This window comes from Schistocerca gregaria, chromosome 4 (genome assembly GCF_023897955.1).
Source record: "Schistocerca gregaria isolate iqSchGreg1 chromosome 4, iqSchGreg1.2, whole genome shotgun sequence".
In the NCBI taxonomy this organism is placed as follows: domain Eukaryota; kingdom Metazoa; phylum Arthropoda; class Insecta; order Orthoptera; family Acrididae; genus Schistocerca; species Schistocerca gregaria.
The window spans coordinates 292,418,864-292,437,121 of NC_064923.1; the positions used below are offsets into that span (position 1 = coordinate 292,418,864).

At 40.3% G+C, this 18,258-nt stretch overlaps 1 protein-coding gene across 6 annotated transcripts in view; it reads left to right on the forward strand.

Moving 5' to 3' along the window:
* Positions 1-18,258, forward strand: part of LOC126267418 (cysteine-rich protein 2-binding protein-like) — a 173,990-nt gene that overhangs the window by 122,293 nt on the left and 33,439 nt on the right. For all 6 annotated transcript variants that reach the window (XM_049972652.1, XM_049972654.1, XM_049972655.1 and 3 more), the window contains one exon: positions 2,499-2,763. In XM_049972652.1, coding sequence (XP_049828609.1) covers positions 2,499-2,763 — 265 coding nt within the window. The remainder of the gene's footprint in view (positions 1-2,498; positions 2,764-18,258) is intronic.

Here is an 18,258-nt window from a genome sequence, read left to right on the forward strand (position 1 = left end):
CTCCCATTTTTTATTACATATTTGTGTAGTACGTAAAGAAATATGAATGTTTTAGTTGGACCACTTTTTTCGCTTGGTGATAGATGGCGCTGTAATAGTCACAAACATGGCTCTCAATTTTAGACGAACAGTTGGTAACAGGTAGGTTTTTTAAATTAAAATACAGAATGTAGGTATGTTTGAACATTTTATTTCGGTTGTTCCAATGTGATACATGTACCTCTGTGAATTTATCATTTCTGAGAACACATGCTGTTACAGCGTGATTACCTGTAAACACCACATTAATGCTCAAAATGATGTCTGTCAACCTAAATGCATTTGGCAATATGTGTAACGACATTCCTCTCAACAGCGACTAGTTCGCTTCCATAATGATCGCATATGCATTGACAATGGGCTGACGCATGTTGTCAGGTGTTGTTGATGGATCACGATAGCAAACATCCTTCAACTTCCCCACAGAAAGAAATCCAGGCACATCAGATCCGGTGAACGTGCAGGCCATGGTATGGCGCTTCAACGACCAATCCACTTGTCATGAAATATGCTATTCAATACCGATTCAACCGCACACGAGCTATGTGCCGGACATCCATTATGTTGGAAGTACATCGCCATTCTGTCATACAGTGAAACATCTTGTAGTAACATCAGTAGAAAATTACGTAGGAAATCAGTATGCACCAGTTAGCTTGCCATTGATGAAATGGGGGCCAATTATCCTTCCTCCCATAATGCCACACCATACATTAACCCACCAAGGTTGCTGATGTTCCACTTGTCATAGCCATCGTGGATTTACCGTTGTCCAATAGTGCATACTATGCCGGTTTAGGCTACCACAGTTGGTGAATGACACTTCGTCACTAAAAACCTGTCATCGTCCCGTAATTTCTCTTGTGCCCAGTGGCACAACTGTACACGGCATTCAAAGTCATCGCCATGCAATTCCTGGTGCATAGAAATATGGTACGGGTGCGAACGATGTTGATGTAGCATTCTCAACACCGACATATTTGAAATTCATGATTCATGCACAATTTGTCTGCTACTGATGTGTCCATTAGCTGCAACAGCAGCTAAAACACGTACTTGGGCATCATCATTTGTTGTAGGTTGTGGTTGAGGTTTCCATTTCGTTGAACACTTCCTGTTTTCTTAAATAACATAACTATCCGGCTAACCATCCGGACACTTGGATGATGTCGTCCAGGATACCATACATAGCACACGCCTGTTGGGCATTTTGATCACAATAGCCATACATCAACATGATATCGACCTTTTCCACAATTGGTAAATGGTCCCTTTTAGCATAGGTAATGTATCACGAAGCAAATACCGTCCACACTGGCGGAATGGTACGTGATACCACGTACTAATACGTTTGTGACTATTACAGCGCCATCTGTCACAAAGTGAAAAAAGTGGTCCAATTAAAACATTCATATTTCTTTATGTACTACACGAATGTGTAATAAAAATGGGGGTTCCTATTTTAAAAAAATGCAGTTGATATCCGTTTGACCTATGGCAGCGCCAATTAGCGGGTCAACCATAGCACCATCTGGTTTCCCCCTTCAAGCTAGACGTGTTTCATTCTTTGTAGTTTTTTCGTTTGATGCTTATTTTGTGAGATATTTGGCCCAGTCAGTATCAATGGAGCTCCCTGTATAGAGAGAAATTGATCATCAATGGTATGAGGTGAAATTTAAAAACCACAGAATTTGAGTTAAGTAGAAGACAGTAAGCATGTCAGAGATGAGTAGGAATACGAGCCAAACAGAGGAGGATAAAATAAATTATGTGGAACAGGAAAGCAGCAATAAAAAAGAAAGAACAAGAAAAAAAAATTGTCATTAACTGAGGCTAGGTGGATTTTGAAAAACACTATGTAGTTCATCAAGGATGTTGTAATGTTATTGGTGTATGGTAAGAAAGAGGTGTAGGATGGTATCTTACATGGAAATTATTCATTTCTCATCATGCTAGACATTTATCTGAATAGCTAAAACTGTTAGCATTAATTACAATGTCTTGTTAGCATTGTATCAGATCATTTCTGTTAGCCATATCTTTTACTCTAGCATTGTTAGAAGAAAATTTTTGTTTAAAATGTGTGGAGATGCTGGCAATTTTAAATTGTGCCATAATGATGGTGGCATAAAAGTGGAGAAATTCACACTGTTAGCAGGGGAAAATAACATTGGGTTTAAGGAAGGCGGATGAGTGAATTTAGTATGCAATCAGTTTACATATTTCTCTTTTGTAAGTGAGTCTCCCTCTGTGGCCTTTACGCAGCAGTTTCTTTGTTGAGAACCATATTGGTCATTTTACAGGTATAATTATGATGTTTTCTTTTTTTCTTCTCCTCTTTTTTCCTTGTGATCACATAATGATTTGAACGTGTTGATAAATATATATCATGTTCATTTCTTAACATCATTGATAATGGTCAAAATATGTATAAATATATAACTGTAACCATTTTTCAGGTTAAGATACATGAGCCCTTATGATGAGCTGGTACTGCTGAAACGTTTGCACAATATAGTACAAAAGAAACATGATGTACCATCCCACATATACCGCTATTACAGAAAGTTGCATGTGCGTAAACTGAAGAGAGATAAAAATATGCCATTATTCAACTTAGACCACTTTTTAAGGACCAAAGAGCCAGAATGGAGTTATGAAAGAAACACCACTTTCAAGAAAATACCTCGCGATGACGAAGTTCGAATTCTTGATAGGTATCAGGTAAATATAAATTACACTCTTATTTCATTCTGTACAGTTTCCACAATGTTAATATCACTCCTTTAACTTTTTCAATTGTGAAATATTCTTTAGTTTTGTTGTAAGAACAGCTAAAATTCATTGTTATTGGCAGCTGTACTGCACACTTGAGCAGATTCAATGTTTTTGTAATTAACAGATTTTTAATATAGCCAACCATTTCTGAACCTGGCAGAAATAAAATATACCCCATTATTTTTTGTGAGATCATAACAAAAGTGTTCCAGCTGTTCATATCTGAAAAGTTTTAATTTACTAACCTTAATATTTCTCCATAGTCGTATTTTGCATTCTCAGACTAGTCTTAGACGAGCAATGTCAAATAGTATGCGGTGACTACCCGTGCTTGGCATGTTTGATCAGCTGATTGCCATTGAATGTCAAGGTGCTTGGAGCACTGCCTCACGCTTATTTCATGCCGTGGTGCTAACACTCTGTGGATTCTGTGATTTAGTAATTAATTATTCTGTTGTTATTGATTACTAACTAATTCTTCCACTACCATTGAAGGAAATAGATGTTGATATTCTCTCTCCTATTTGAGTTTGTTACGCAGAGTGGTTGGAAGCAATGTGTATTAACTCAGAGCAGTGAATTGTTGAATGCAGTAACTACTGCCATCTGTAGCCCACATGCCGAGCATGTCAAAATAAGCTGTACTAGTGTCACAGATGTGCTCATGGGCAGGAATATGGGTTATGAAACAAGGTATTGTGTCACACAACAGAAACATGCCAAATAACAATGCAGACATTACTTCAAGACTGGCAGTATGATATCTGCCGTTTTGGCCAAACAACCCTGCACTCTGGTTCGCATGACAGGACGCAAATTTTCTGTCCCCCAGAATAATGACAGATTCTACTATAGTTGCTCTAGCAGTTAGTCAGCTCTGTCACAGGTAAGCAATGAGGATAGAGGATATTACAACAGCACCACCGGAGATGGAGACATACCTGAAACTGAACTTGTACATTGAGTGTCCACCTCGCAGGAAGAGAGGGTACAACAAGTGCTTACCAAGGTTATAGGTGTCAAAATGTCTTTACAAAATCTCTGCCACTTACGAAACAAGGTCGACATGCACACCATCCCAGACACACTACTACACATGCTATGGAGCAGCAGGCTGTCAGCACAAATCAAGGCCATAATGGCATCAAAGATTGGATGGCCTCCAGATGACGCCATTGTACGTACCGCCTGTCCCGTTCCAATGGTAACATGTAGCAGTACTTCCACGAATGTGAAATCCAACTACAACAAGTTGACAAAGAAAGTTATTGGAACAGCATCAGATGATGGCCTGTTGAACAAAGTTGATGCCTTAACCTAACAATAGAGTGAACTTCTCACCAACCACCACTTTAAAGGCAGATATCAATAGAGATTGCGGAGTTGTTCTGCATCCAACACTCGTCGTGCTGACTCACAACCAGCTAATGTATGCTGGTACCATTAGCAATCTGGTGTCCAAGCACATAAGTGTAATCTGTGATGTGAATATATCAACCTTAAGCACCAGGCAGAAGTCAGTGCATCTGATAGTTCTTCTGTCTGCCTGTTTATGACCAACCGCAAGTTGGGGTGCAAATTTTTGGTAGACATGGGATCAAACTTGAGTATTTTGCCAAGAGACAAACTGCACAAGTGTTGCCCTGTCACAAACTTTAGACTGCTGGTGGTAATAACTCTGCCTTCCAGATGTACGGCATGCAACATGTGAAGCTAGATTTTGGATTGCGATGTGCCTTAGAATGTAATTTTGTCATCGCATACATTGCATAGCTGATAATCAGGGCAAATCCCCTACTACACTACTGCCTGCTTCCAGATGTCGCCAGTACCTGCTTGCTAGACACTGTTACTGGACTGTCTGTGGCTGGGTTTCAAAGCCACATGACTGTATGTGATGCATAGGTCATCCAGGTCACCAAAGGAGAGTACACAAAACTAATCAATGGTTTCCATCATTCACTAGGTCTCCCAGGGTCCCGCAACAGGTATGCCATGATATTATCCATTATATCAACACCATGGCAGCCTCCCCCCCCCCCCCCCCCCCCCCCTCCATGCCATGTAGGCTTAGATGGCTAGCCCCAGACAAATACACTATTATGAAAACGGAATTTGATATCATGCTGGTCAAAGGCATCATTCACCTGTCCAGTGGCATGTGGTCATCATCCCCCTCCTCGTACCCAAAAAGAACAGTTCCCTGTGACCCTGTGGTGATAACCGCGCCTTAAATGCAAGGACCATCCCTGACAGTTACCATGTACTGCATTTGAAAGACTACAGCCCTGCCTTAAGTAGAAAGCTAGTGTTCAGTGTGCTTGATTGTCCCAAGACATACACCCAGATTCCTGTTGCTGAACAAGACATTCCTAAAAGGCCATTATAACACCTTTTGGCCCATTTGAAAGTTTATTTATGACATATGGCTTGAAGAATACAGCGCAGATGTGGCAGCTATTTATAGACTCTATGCTATGAGGTTTATTGTGAATTGTTTTGCATACATGAACAGTATCCTTTTCTTCTTAGAAACACATAGAATCTCAAGCAAGTCTCTGAGCACCTGGCCACACTTGGTATCAACTATGTTGATACTCACTTGCCATGTGAGATCAGCTGATCACCACTGAATGCCAAGGAGTCTGCGCTCCTGCAGCTTGGAGTGCTGAATCGCACTTATTTCTTGCTGCAGGATGGACACTATGTAATTCTGTGATTTAGCAATTAATTATTCTGTTGTTATTGACTAGTAACTAGTTCTTCTACTACTGTTGAAGAAAATAAATGTTCATATCTGTCTCTTGTTGACTTTATTACACTGGTAGTTGGAAACAACATATGTCAACTCAGAGTAGCAAATTGTTGAATGCAATAACTGGTGTCCGTAGTCCATACACTGAGCATGTCAAAAAAGCCACGGTCTTGTATCCCTATGAGGTTAGTGATTCTAACTTCCTGTTGCTAGCATTAAAAATGTTTAATATGCAGGTATTAGTGTTGGTTCCAAATCACTGACTCACATTTGTCACGAATACTAGTGTTGACCAAATATTACCGAGTGTTCTGCAACCTGTGTACTGCCAAACACAGGAACAGAGAATGTGTGGAAGTTCAGGGTACCTTATTGTTCTTGGGTTAGGAAAACAATGTTGAAAGCAGAAGAATCAACAAACAAAAACAATCAGTTGATGTTAAGAGAAAAGATAGTGCCCCCCCCCCCCCCTCGACACACACACACACACACACACACACACACACACACACACATGTGAAAAGGGGGTGGGTGGAGGGGGGAGAGAGAGAAAGAAAGAGAGAGAGAGAGACACTACATTCTTTCTCAGACGTACACTGTAAGACAGATTCCCTGCCAACAACTTAGCTCACACATACAATGCAGATAATGCCTTCTCCCACTTTTGGGCCTTTACTTTGCACCAAATTTTGATTAACTGACGTTTGGTCTCCACACCTGGGTTTGACGTCCACCTTCTCAAAACTTTTTGCAGAAGTGCAGACCTAGAGAAGAAGGTTGTCCTTTATCCAGCACAGTAGCCAGTCAGTTTGGGTCTGCTGTCAGATAACCATCCAATGATAGCCCCTGACGATGCAGAGATTGCACTATGCTGCCTGAGCCACCACCTTTCTGTGCCTACTGAGAAGTGGGTGACTGCCTGTCTGTCTGGGGAACCAAGACTACAGCCATTGGCCATCAAGCTTGGTGGCACCTGTGGGAAGAGTCCTCTCGGTACGCAGCATCGTGGTGGATATCTGGCATAATAAAAACACCCATGATATCAGCTAGTAGCCGTGATGGTCTGGCAGTCTCTTTCGGCAGACAGCAATTAAGCACAGACTGTTATGTCTCTAGGAACTGTGTCTCCTAAGTCACATCAACCAAAGAACACAAATTCATATCACTTGAAAACACTCACTCCCTTTAGTTTCTGGTTTGTACCTTTATGGATGGAGAGTCCTTTCTATCTGCTAAGCCAATGCTGTCTGTGGAGCATATTGAAAAAGGAGCTTCGTGAACTCTCTTCCCTTAGAAAATTATGAAGTGTTTCCATCGTAATTAATATGGCAAATCCTACCCTGTGCCAGATGTTACACTCTTGTGACCAACTGTGTGATGTAACTATTACCACAAAACCCACCATACAATGGAGGTTGACTCGGGGTTTAATTTTTCATTGGGACCTAATGCTGCATATAGATGAGGAACTATGCGAACACTTTAAGAAACGAAGAATCCATTTTGAATGTTGTGTATGTTGAGCTTGCCAGAAAACGAGGTTTGTACTCGAGTGTTCATTCTCACTTGTGAGGGGGATTTGCTTCTAGAGAATCTCAAAATCATGGTTTACTGCTGCAATATGAAGCTATATTTCCCTCTCCTGACGGGATGCTTTTAATGTCAGTGCTTTGTCGCATAAGTCTTCCGAGTGTAAATACGACCTGATTTGTGAAGACTGTGACTGGCCATTTCACAAATATTAATCATGTGCACTACCACCTGTTCGCATCAATTGTGGAAGCAATCACAGTCACCAAAGTGAACTACCCTAATTACAAAACACATTACACAGGAACTGAAGGACTCTGATCACCTCTTTATTTCAAGACTTAGAAAAAATAGAATTGTTTGCATTCTGTCTCTGTATCAACTTTTGCTAGTACTGTGTGAGGTTGTTGGTCGTACCTGGCATATTTACTCCCTCGATGTCCACCTCTGGTAGTTGCACAAATAAAGTAGACCATAGGGCAATAGGACTTCCCCTCTTGTGGTCCGTGCAGCACCATCATGGAGAGCTAGTCTTCACATCCAGCTGGAATAGCAGTGTCCTCCTCTGACCTCTATTGGTGATGAACCTCCCTTTTGGGAATCCTTTCCCTCAAAACCTACTGACTGGTGACTCGACACCAGGCAGTTACTGCAGGAGCCACTGACTGTGGATTCAAGGGCTGCCCACTCCTTTTACGTCTGCACTCACAGCAGATAAGGCGTCACAAGATTCTTGACCATCAAAAGAATTCAAAGAGAAAAATAAGAGATCTCGGGAAAAAGACAATCTGGTGACTCTGGAATCGCCAGATCCTCCCATGCCATTGGACTCAGAACTGACGTACATTGATGTTGTTCCAACCTCGCTGGTGACATATGGTGACCTGGGGCATGACCTGCTAGCTTGCCCCTTCACTCTTAACTGGGACACCCTTAACATGATAATCAGTACTGCAGTTGATATTACTGTCACCTGCCAGAAAACAACAACAAGAAGTAATTTTTTCCTGTTCCGTGACCTGTTGTGTCGCATTTCACCGAGAACTGTTCTCCAACTCTTTGGGCTTATCACTTATTCTGTCGGATTCGTATTGGTTCCAAAAGACAGAGTGAGTCTGGTGGGGTCTATACAATGGTGCATACAGATGTAATGAAGGAGTGGTTATCCTTTGTACCACACTGGAAGCAATAGCAGTGTGAGTTCGGAAAATCTTAGTGATCACCATTTGTACTCTTAACACTCCCCCAGGTGGGGCAGTTTCATACCTTGAAATGACGACATTAATCAACAACAATTGCCCTCCTTCTCCCTTACTTGGGGTTTTCAATGCACACCGTCCCCATGGCGAAGTACCGTGTCATCTGGTAGAGGCTTTCTGATTTACCAGCTTCTGTCTGTTCTTGATCCATCGCCTCAGAGATGGTACTCCTAACCACTTCCGTGCTGCCAATGGCATCTTTCCAGCCATCGACCTTATGATCTCATCTGCCAGTCTCATTGTTTCGCTACAATGGTTGTTACACAACAATGTTTGTGACAGTCAGTGCTTTCTTGTGATACTGTCGCTTCCATGTCACTGCCTAATGGACCAATTAACACATTGGTCTCTTTGAAAAGCCAGCTGGAGATTCTATTCCTCTGCTGTCACAGTCATCCCCTCTCTGTAAGACTATGTTGACGAGGTTGCAGGAGACGTCTCGGATGCAATCACTTTCACCACTGTGCTACTGTTCCCATTTCTACAGGTCCCCTCTATTGCTGTCTGATGCCCGTGGTGGACCAAAGATATTTCAACAGCTATTCAGGATTATTCGGGGCCTAGCACCTCTCAAGCAACATCCTTGACAGGCCTGCCTCATCATTTTTTAAGCAGCTTATATCAGACCCGTGGTCACCCTTGTGCTGTATGTCAGTGACTTTTGCTTTTGGTATAGCTCACAATCTGTAGCCTCAGCGGAATGCCACCTCCAAGTTTTATTCGGTAGGACTTTCTGTTGGACCCTTTCCTGTAGGCTACCAGTTCTCTCCTATGAAAATGCAAGTCATGCTTTTCTGTCATCATACAGTGGTACATCCATACCAGGAAGTCTACGTGAGCACCCAGTACTTGGGCATCATTGCACAGTCCTGATATTTGGGACTCCTCTATGGTAAAAATCTGACTTGGCTGCCCCATATATTTGTCAACTAAAAACTAGTTACATGTGAAAGTTAACGCTGTTTGCTTCCTTGCCCTCATCTTTTGGGTGGATGTCGCTCTACTTTATTCCGTGTTTACTGCCCCCTGGTCTCATTCTGGCTTCACTATGATTGTCACACATATGGCTCAGTGGCAGCTTTGGATTTGAAATTATTGCATCCAGTCCATCGGTGTGGAGTAAGACTGTTCACTTGAGTCTTCTGGACTAATTCTGTGGACAGTGTTCTCCCTGAAGAGGGAATCTTACCTCTTCGGATCTGACTGTACCGCCTCTTGCTCACTTACACACTCAACATCCGAGAATTTCCTAATCATCCAAGTTATCAACAGGTATTGACCTCCTGACACCTGCCCTCGAGGCCTTCTGCCAGGACTGTGCATCTCCCTTAGAATGTGCTCCCCATGTTTTTCAGCACTACCCACCCTGCCCATCCCTCTTCGTTAGTACCCAGCCCACAAATTAGGACCTATATGTTTCAAGGACATAAAGTTTCAGTCAGTCCTATGACCTTTCAGCATCTTTTTTCTCTCTGTCTGTAGGAATATGAGGGTGCTGTGATACCTTCATTTGCACTGATGGCTCTAATACCACGGATAGGAGGGGATATGCTTTTACATCTCCTAATGGTCAGAAACAACATTTGCTGCAGGGAACATGTAGTACCTGTAGGGGACATAGCTGATAGCCATTAACAGAGCCCTTCATTTTATTGAACAATCCTCCATAAAAGCTGCATTTTAATTTTTTAATGACTCAATGAGTGGCATTACTCTTACCATCCTGCTATTCACTATCTCTCTCTGACCTCAGTTGTACTGCTGGCTCAGTAGTCTTTCTCTGGCTGCCAAGTTGTATGGTTATGCCAGGGAAATAAATGGCTGACAGTTTGGTTAGAGAAGTGATTTCTTGCCTCACACTTACTTTGATGATTGCATGTGTGGATTTGCAGGTGTAAATGAGACCTCTCCTCACTCAAAGATGGAACAACATGTGGTGGGCTGCTGCCCCGTCTAATGGACTCTGTGGTATCACGGAGATAACTGTTGTAGGATGGTTCTCCTCTCATTACTCCCAGAAGGAATACACTGCCCTATGTTGCCTCCACATCAGTCATACCAAATTAACCCACATCTGTAATGAACCACCTCGGTTATGGTTGTGAAACATCACACAGTAGCTCACATCCTGGTGAAATGCCCCTTCCTTGTGGCTCTCTGTGCTAAGAATAGCCTTCCAGATTCTTTGCCTCTAATATTGGCAAATGCCATATGGAAGCTGAAATGGTTCTTCGTTTTCTACAAGAAAGTGCCTTTTATTCTCAGGTATAATGTTGTAAATGTCTTTCTGCATAGTGATAGGGTGGTTGGGGTTGTGGCTGCAGCATATTCCGCTGCATGCTGTGTATGGAGGACCCTTGACTCTGACTCTGCTGTCAGCTGTCTTGGTTATCCCTCTTTTACTCTGTTTTAATTGCTTTTAAATGGGCTTAGTTTTCTTTCTGCCACATCCTATATTACATTGTAGAGGTAGCACTATGATGAACTTAAGACCTTAAGAATTCTTTACCCTTGATTCTAGCCGATGCTGAAAGAACAGTTGAACAAGTTTTTATGCGTCCTCTGAGATAGTGAGTGCTGTTCTATCTTAATATTTTAAATATAACAGATTGTGGGTGGAACAGCTATGGGACTGAGGGCCCCGATTGCAAGCAGAAACCTGCAGGACACTTGCCTGCACCCACTTACTTATCTGATATTCCTCTCACCTTATGTTTTTATTGTTGGCCCAAATTATGTTCATTACATTTGTAGCCTTCTCAATTTTACAGCACTGCCTGACAAAAAATTGAAACATTCAGAACACATGGTCAATTATCAGTATAATTTTGTATGTGTTCACAACATTGGTGGGTGTGTAAATGATTTGAGTTGCAATTCTCTGTGGCAGGTAGAGTGGCCACCAGAGCACATTAGTGTTGTTCGTGTTTAGTATTATTACCTTACCTCATTAGAGTATGTAAATGGAATAAACAGCATCAGATGTTGAGTGATCACTTCGAAGGACATGGAGATGCTTTGATCTCGATTGAGACAGCATTATCAACACCTGGAAATCTTTGAGGGGACCTCATTGTAGGTTTCAATTTAGCCAGCGAGTCTAATCTTTCTATATCCAGATTTGTGGGGCATTTAAATATGAGAGTGGGCTGATGTTTAAGTCCATGTGAGAGCAAGTGTACTCATCGTCGATTTTGCAGTTGACTGCATCTGGCCTCTACAAGGGAGGATTGTCTTAGTGTGCACTAAGCACATTATAACTCCTTTACATCTATACCTGACATCCGAGAACAAGTAATAGACTCCCTGCAACATTCTGTGTAATGCTGCACCATGAGTTAGAGACTAGCAGCAGCTGGCTTAGGGAATTTCCATCCCATGCCATTAACATCACAACACAAATGGCTGCATTCGCAGTCACAGTTCGGCACTACACCAGATGACTATCAGCAACTATGGCATCATCATGGGAAGAGGTCCCTACCTTCCAGTTTTTTGGAGAGGCAGAGCAGTGTTACTCCTGGCATCATGGTGTTAGGTACCATTGGGTATGACATCAGATCATGGCTGCTAGTGATTGAGGGAACTCCTGACAGCTCAGTGGTACGTCACAGGCATTCTGTGTCCTCATGTGTTACCTCTCATGTGATGTTATTGTGGCGCAATTTTTCAGCAGTACCTTGCTTGTCCACACATGGCACGAATCTCTGCCAACTCTCTGTGTGATAATGAGGTACTCTCATGACCAACAAGATACCTAGAGCATGTACCTGATAGAACATGCGTGGGACCAACTCAGGCATCAACTCTGTCCCAGTGGTAGCATTCAGGATATCAAGGAGCAGTTACAACAGTTGTAAGCCATCTTGTCTCAGGAGAGGATACATTGGTTTTATGATATCCTGCCCAACCGAATCAGTGCATGCATCCAAACCAGAGGGGATGCACCATCATGCCGATAACTGGGTTCATAGTGTTTGTAAATTTAATTTGATTTGTAATCAATGAACCCTAACAATGTCACCACATTTTAAATTACTTCTCTGATCTGGCATCAATATTGTTTTCAGTGACTCGATTTTACCACTCCTACATACTTTCCAGAAAAATTGGCCATCAATATTGTTTTCAGTGACTCGATTTTACCACTCCTACATACTTTCCAGAAAAATTGGCCAAGTGAAACCTAACTTTGCTACAAAAGCCAAAGATTCCAGGTTCAAGACTCAGTGCGCCATGCAATTTTAATGTGCCAGGATATTTTAAATCAGTGTACACTTTGCTGCAAAGTGAAAATTCAAATTCTGGAAAGAAGCCCCCAGGCTGTAGCTAAGTCATGCCACTTCTTTGAAGGTTGGAAGGTAGGAGATGAGGTAGTGGTGGAAGTAAAGCTATGGAGGCAGGTCATTAGTTGTGCCTGGGTGGTTCAGTGAGTAGAGTACTTGTCCGTGAAAGGCAGAGCTCCCACGTTAGAGTCCCAGTCCGGCACACAGTTTTAATCTGTAGGAAGTTTCAAATCAGTACACACACCACTGCTAAGTGAAAAGTCATTTTGGAAAGTAATCTAGCAATGTTTGCTCTCCTCAGAGCATTTTATGTCCATTGTGATGCTGTACATAGTACTGGGACTCAACTTAATCTGAAGGGATATTGTGGCCCACTGTCAGGATACTTTTGGTAAGCAATCTCCTTTGTAGACTGAGTGCATGTCTATAGTGTTCTACCAGTGAATCAAATTCGCCATATGCTTCACCTATGACTGAGAGTATGTGATGGTGCCATTTCATTTCCCTACAAATTTGCTACTCTCAGAAATTTGTGTAAGTTGACTGACTCCAGTTGTGACTAGTTGATATTGTTGCCGTAAGTTACTACATGTTTTTTTGTAAAGTGCACAGTTTTACATTTCTGAACAGTTAATGTAAGTTTCCAATCTTTGTGCCACTTTGTAATCTTATCAAGAACCAACTGAATATTTTTGCAGCTTTCTTCAGACAGTACTTTGTTATAGATAACTGCATCATTTGTGGAAAGTCATAGGTTATTATCAGTACTGTCTGCAAGGTTTGTAAAATACAACATGAACAGCAAAGATCCCAATACACCACTTCAGTGCCTGAATGAAGTCAGAATGAAGTTATTTCTACTTCTGTCAATGTCCATCTGAGGAACCTGCAATATCCTTCTTTCCATGAAAACCTAAATCCAATCACAAATTTAGATTGATGCCCCATATGATTCTACTTTCATTAATAGGCCCTGATGTGCTACTAAATCAAATGCTTTTTGGAAGCCAAAAAGTACTGATCCACGTAATTGCCTTAGTCTATGGCTCTCGCCATATCGTGTTCGCTCCTAGTAGCTGAGCGGTCAACGTGACAGAATGTCAATCCTAAGGGCCTGGGTTAGATTCTCAGCTGGGTCAGAGATTTTCTCCGCTCAGGGAGTGGGTATTGTGTTGTCCTAATCATCGTCATTTCATTTGCCAAAGTAGCGTCAAATTGAAAGATTTGCACCCAGCAAACGGTCTACCCGACGGGAGGCCCTAGTCACACGGCATTTACATTTTACCATATCATGTGAGAAAGGGCAAATTTGGTTTCATTTGATAGATTTTTTCTGGAATCAATGCCAGTTAGGATAACTCATTACATTTGAGTTCAGCAGTTGTTCCAAGATTCTTCAGCAAATGGATTTCAGTGATACTTTATGGGTAGTTTTGTGGATCATTTCTGCTGCCTTTCTTGTAGTTAAGTGTGCCCTATATATTCCTCTAACTACTGGGTAACGTATTTTGTTCAAGTGATCTATTGTGTATTACATTTTAAAGGAGGGATGACTCAGTGAAATGTTGTACAGAATACAACAGACACTGAACCTTGTTTAACTTTTGTTGATATCAAATGTTTCTCTATGCCCCTGAAAACAATATCTAGATCCCTCATCTCTGTTGTGATGTAAAGATTAAATTGTGGCAGCACTCTCCATCTTTCTCTGGAAATGAGCATTTGAAAATGGAGCTCAGCACTACTTCTGTTGTGTTGGTACCCCCAATTTCAGATCCTGCGTCACCCAAGACTGTCTAGAAACTAACTTTTGTGCAATTGACAGCCTGTACATATGAACCAAATTTCTTTATGTTTTGTGAAAATTATTTCAGTAAGATTCTGCTAGTGTTCATCGAAGGCTCTAGACATTGTCATTTTGACAGCCAAATAAATTACATTCAACATCATTTTATGTACAGCCCTACGCTGTGCTTTGAACTTACCGTGCTCTGGCTGCTATTCTACAGTTATTGTATAGCATCAGAGATATTAACTGCTCGCCTGGGTATATAACTGAGAAGTGCTTTATCAGGTTGGATACCATTAGAACTGTTATGCAGAGCACCTGTGATGTAATTGAAATGGGAAGGAAGCCGGCAATCAGTTGTGAATCAATCTGTACTTTATTGCAGGGTTAGATTTCAGCTACAGTATAGCTATCATCCATGCTACAAAATAGAAGAAATACAAAGGAATCAGGTATTGAATGGCATAAAATGAGATCTATATCACAGTTCTACAGAAATGGAGACTCCATAGTAATAACATAGTGTTTGAAGCAAGTCATGTGGACTCAACTGGCTTGTAAATGCACATGGTATTACATGACCTTAGCATGTACATAGCTTAACTTAAACTGAGGCTGCTGTTCACAGGTACTGCACAACCAACCACAGTATCCATCATAGAGAATGAACAGTGCCCTCTATACCAATGACATCTGTATATGACTAGCAGTTTAAACAGGTTTTGTATTAAAGTAAAAGTAGATAAATAAAAATTATAGTATAAGGATAGTTTTGCATTAAACACATGCCAAGGTCAGGCACTAATCTTGAGGTGAAACATATTACTTAAAATTAATGTTAAAACCCTTTTAAAAACTTCTAGTCATGATTAAAATTTGGTGTAAGCAGATGAATCATTATTTTTATGTCATTTTACAATATCTTGTATAAAATACCAAAAACTATATGCTAAACCCTGTGTAATAAATCATATGAACTACAGTGTCATGACTGTAAATGACATACAATAAAGCTCACCATAAAGAATGTTTTGACTGTTCTGTTAAATGTACAATGGCTTGATGTTGATGTTAATAGTATTATTATTAAAGATAATGCCAACAGATACAGGAATCCAACATAATTTCATAACCACAAATTTTGTTCTCACTTAATAAGCTATCAAGTGTTAACTGCATAAAGAAGAACATGCTGTGCAGAATATGTCCCTCCTGGGTCGTAAAAAATATTCCCAAAAATGGGTACTCCCCACTGCCACCTGCTCATTCAGCAGAATATTGACAGAAGACCTCAGATGACAACAAATGTTGATCTCCTCCAGGAGGTCCATAAATCTACCATTCAAACCTCTGTGTAGCAACCTCATAAGCAAGGACAAGGTCCACTTTCAGTTACGTGGGCAACGAAGTTAGATCTTTTGGCTATATCTTTCCTTCCAAAGATTACGTATTCACTGAGCCTAACTTTGATTTGCCTTCCTGCCTGCCCCACATAACAATCAACACAGTCTGGACATTCTAATCTACAAACACTTGACTCATGATAAATGTTTATTTAAGCAACATTACTAATTAAAATATGACAAAAGTTATTCGTGGTTGAAAATGAAACAATAATTTTATGCTTTTAAAGACTGATGCCACTCTCATACTAATGTATTTTACAACAAGTGTAGCTTCTTGTTGACTTTTAATTACAACTTTATTATAAATATTACTCATGTAATACTTTTGCAAGGAATTTAATTGTTGTTGTTGTTGAGGTCTTCAGTCCAGAGACTGGTTTGATGCAGCTCTCCATGTTACTCTATCCAGTGCAAGCATCTTCATCTCCAAGTAACTACTGAACCCTACATCCTTCTGAATATGCTAAGTGTATATATCTCTTGGTCACCCTCCAGAATTTTTACCCTCCACGCTGCCTCCAGTACTAAACTGGTGATCCCTTGATGCCTCAAAGCATGTCCTACTAATTGATCCCTTCTTATAGTCAAATTGTGCCACAAATTCCTCTTCTCCCCAATTCTATTCAGTACCTCCTCATTAGTTATGTGACCTACCCATCTAATTTTCAGCATTCTTCTGTAGCACCACATTTCAAAAGCTTATATTCTCTTCTTGTCTAAACTATTTATCATCCATGTTTCACTCCCATACAGGGCTGCACCCATACAAATACTTTCAGAAAAGACTTCCTGGCACTTAAATCTATACTTGATGTTAACAAATTTGTCTTCTTCAGGAACACTTTTCTTACCATTCCCAGTATACATTTTATATCCTCTCTACTTCGACCATCATCAGTTATTTTGCTCCCCAAATTTAGTGGTATAGAACTCAAATTCCTGCTCAGCCTGTGATCATGAAAGCTTAAATAAGCAAGCAACGGCAAAATTAAAAAATAAAGGCTTCTTTATGTTGATTTTGGTGGACCATATGAAAACCTACAACAGTCTCATTCAAGTAATTTTCCAGAAAATCCTAGAAACATGCTTCTCATTTTCACTCCTAATACTCAAATTTAAAAAGTTTATAGAACCATTGTTTTCCACTTCACAGGTACATTTGATTTTTTTGCGAAAACCATTAAATATTGTGACAATGGTACTTTTATCATCATCATTACCATTAATTTACAATAGTTTATCATCAGCATTCCTGAAGTAATATTCTATTTTTCTGTTAATCTGGAATTTTGTAGAAAAAACGTGTTTTCCATGTAATTAATGAAAATATTGGCTAGCTGAACGGAAATGGAACTTTCCATACTCAGTCTATCATTTTTGAGGTATTTTTCATCATCTTATTTTGAGTAATTGTATTTAAGGATTAAAGACAAGAAGTCAATAAACTTGTTAATCTCATCACTAGATAGTCTATTCTACTTGATTAACTTTCTCCTAACAATTTCAACCAGTACAGTTGTACATAAGTTCACTATTTACTATGAGACAAAAATCTTGTCTACATCTACTGGTACATAATGAATATTATTGGCTAATTTACAACTGTTCGTGAGTGAATACTAGAGATTATACTGTAAGTGTTTATTTAAAAAAATTGAGGCATTTTCCAGCAACTTTGTGGAAAGGACCTCCTGTCTCATTGACAGTCAGTCTGACCAGCATTTCTTTTTTATTAATCTTAAGCTTTGTCCTAAACGTAGATGTATGTGGTTTGATACATTGAAGCTGCTGCATTTTCATTCAGTTTTCTCTTTGTTTCAGAAGTTAGTTCCCTATCGATTCTTTTAACTTTATTTTCTTAATTTAGTTTTAGTTACATGCTTTTCCTCACTACCACCACAGTATTCCCATTGTTCACCTTAGTAATTATGGAGTCCTCATCAGTAAGGTTGTTAATACTATCCACAATCTCGTTTTTTTTCCTATTAATAGTAGAAGACCTACTGGATTCGCTACTAATGATTTTGTTTACTGCAACAACAATCCTACCTGGTTCAATCTTTGAAGTTTTTAAATAAGCAGTTGCATATTTCACATGCACAATAGTAACTTTGATAGCCCTGCCATCAGTCTTCCTACTAACATTATATTTTACACCTTTATTTAACACTAATTTTTCCTGTTCATTGAAGTTGATGTTTATCAGATTTAACACCCTAGAGTAAAAACTAAATTTCAGTTCACTACCTGCACTAACATCAAAAACCATTCCTACGAATCTTAGAAGTTTGTTATCATGCCTTGGCCTTGTTTCATACCGAGCGAGGTGGCACAGTAGTTAACACACTGGCCTCGCATTTGGGAGGATGACTGTTCAAACCTGACTTTAGCCATCCTGATTTAAGCTTTCTGTGGT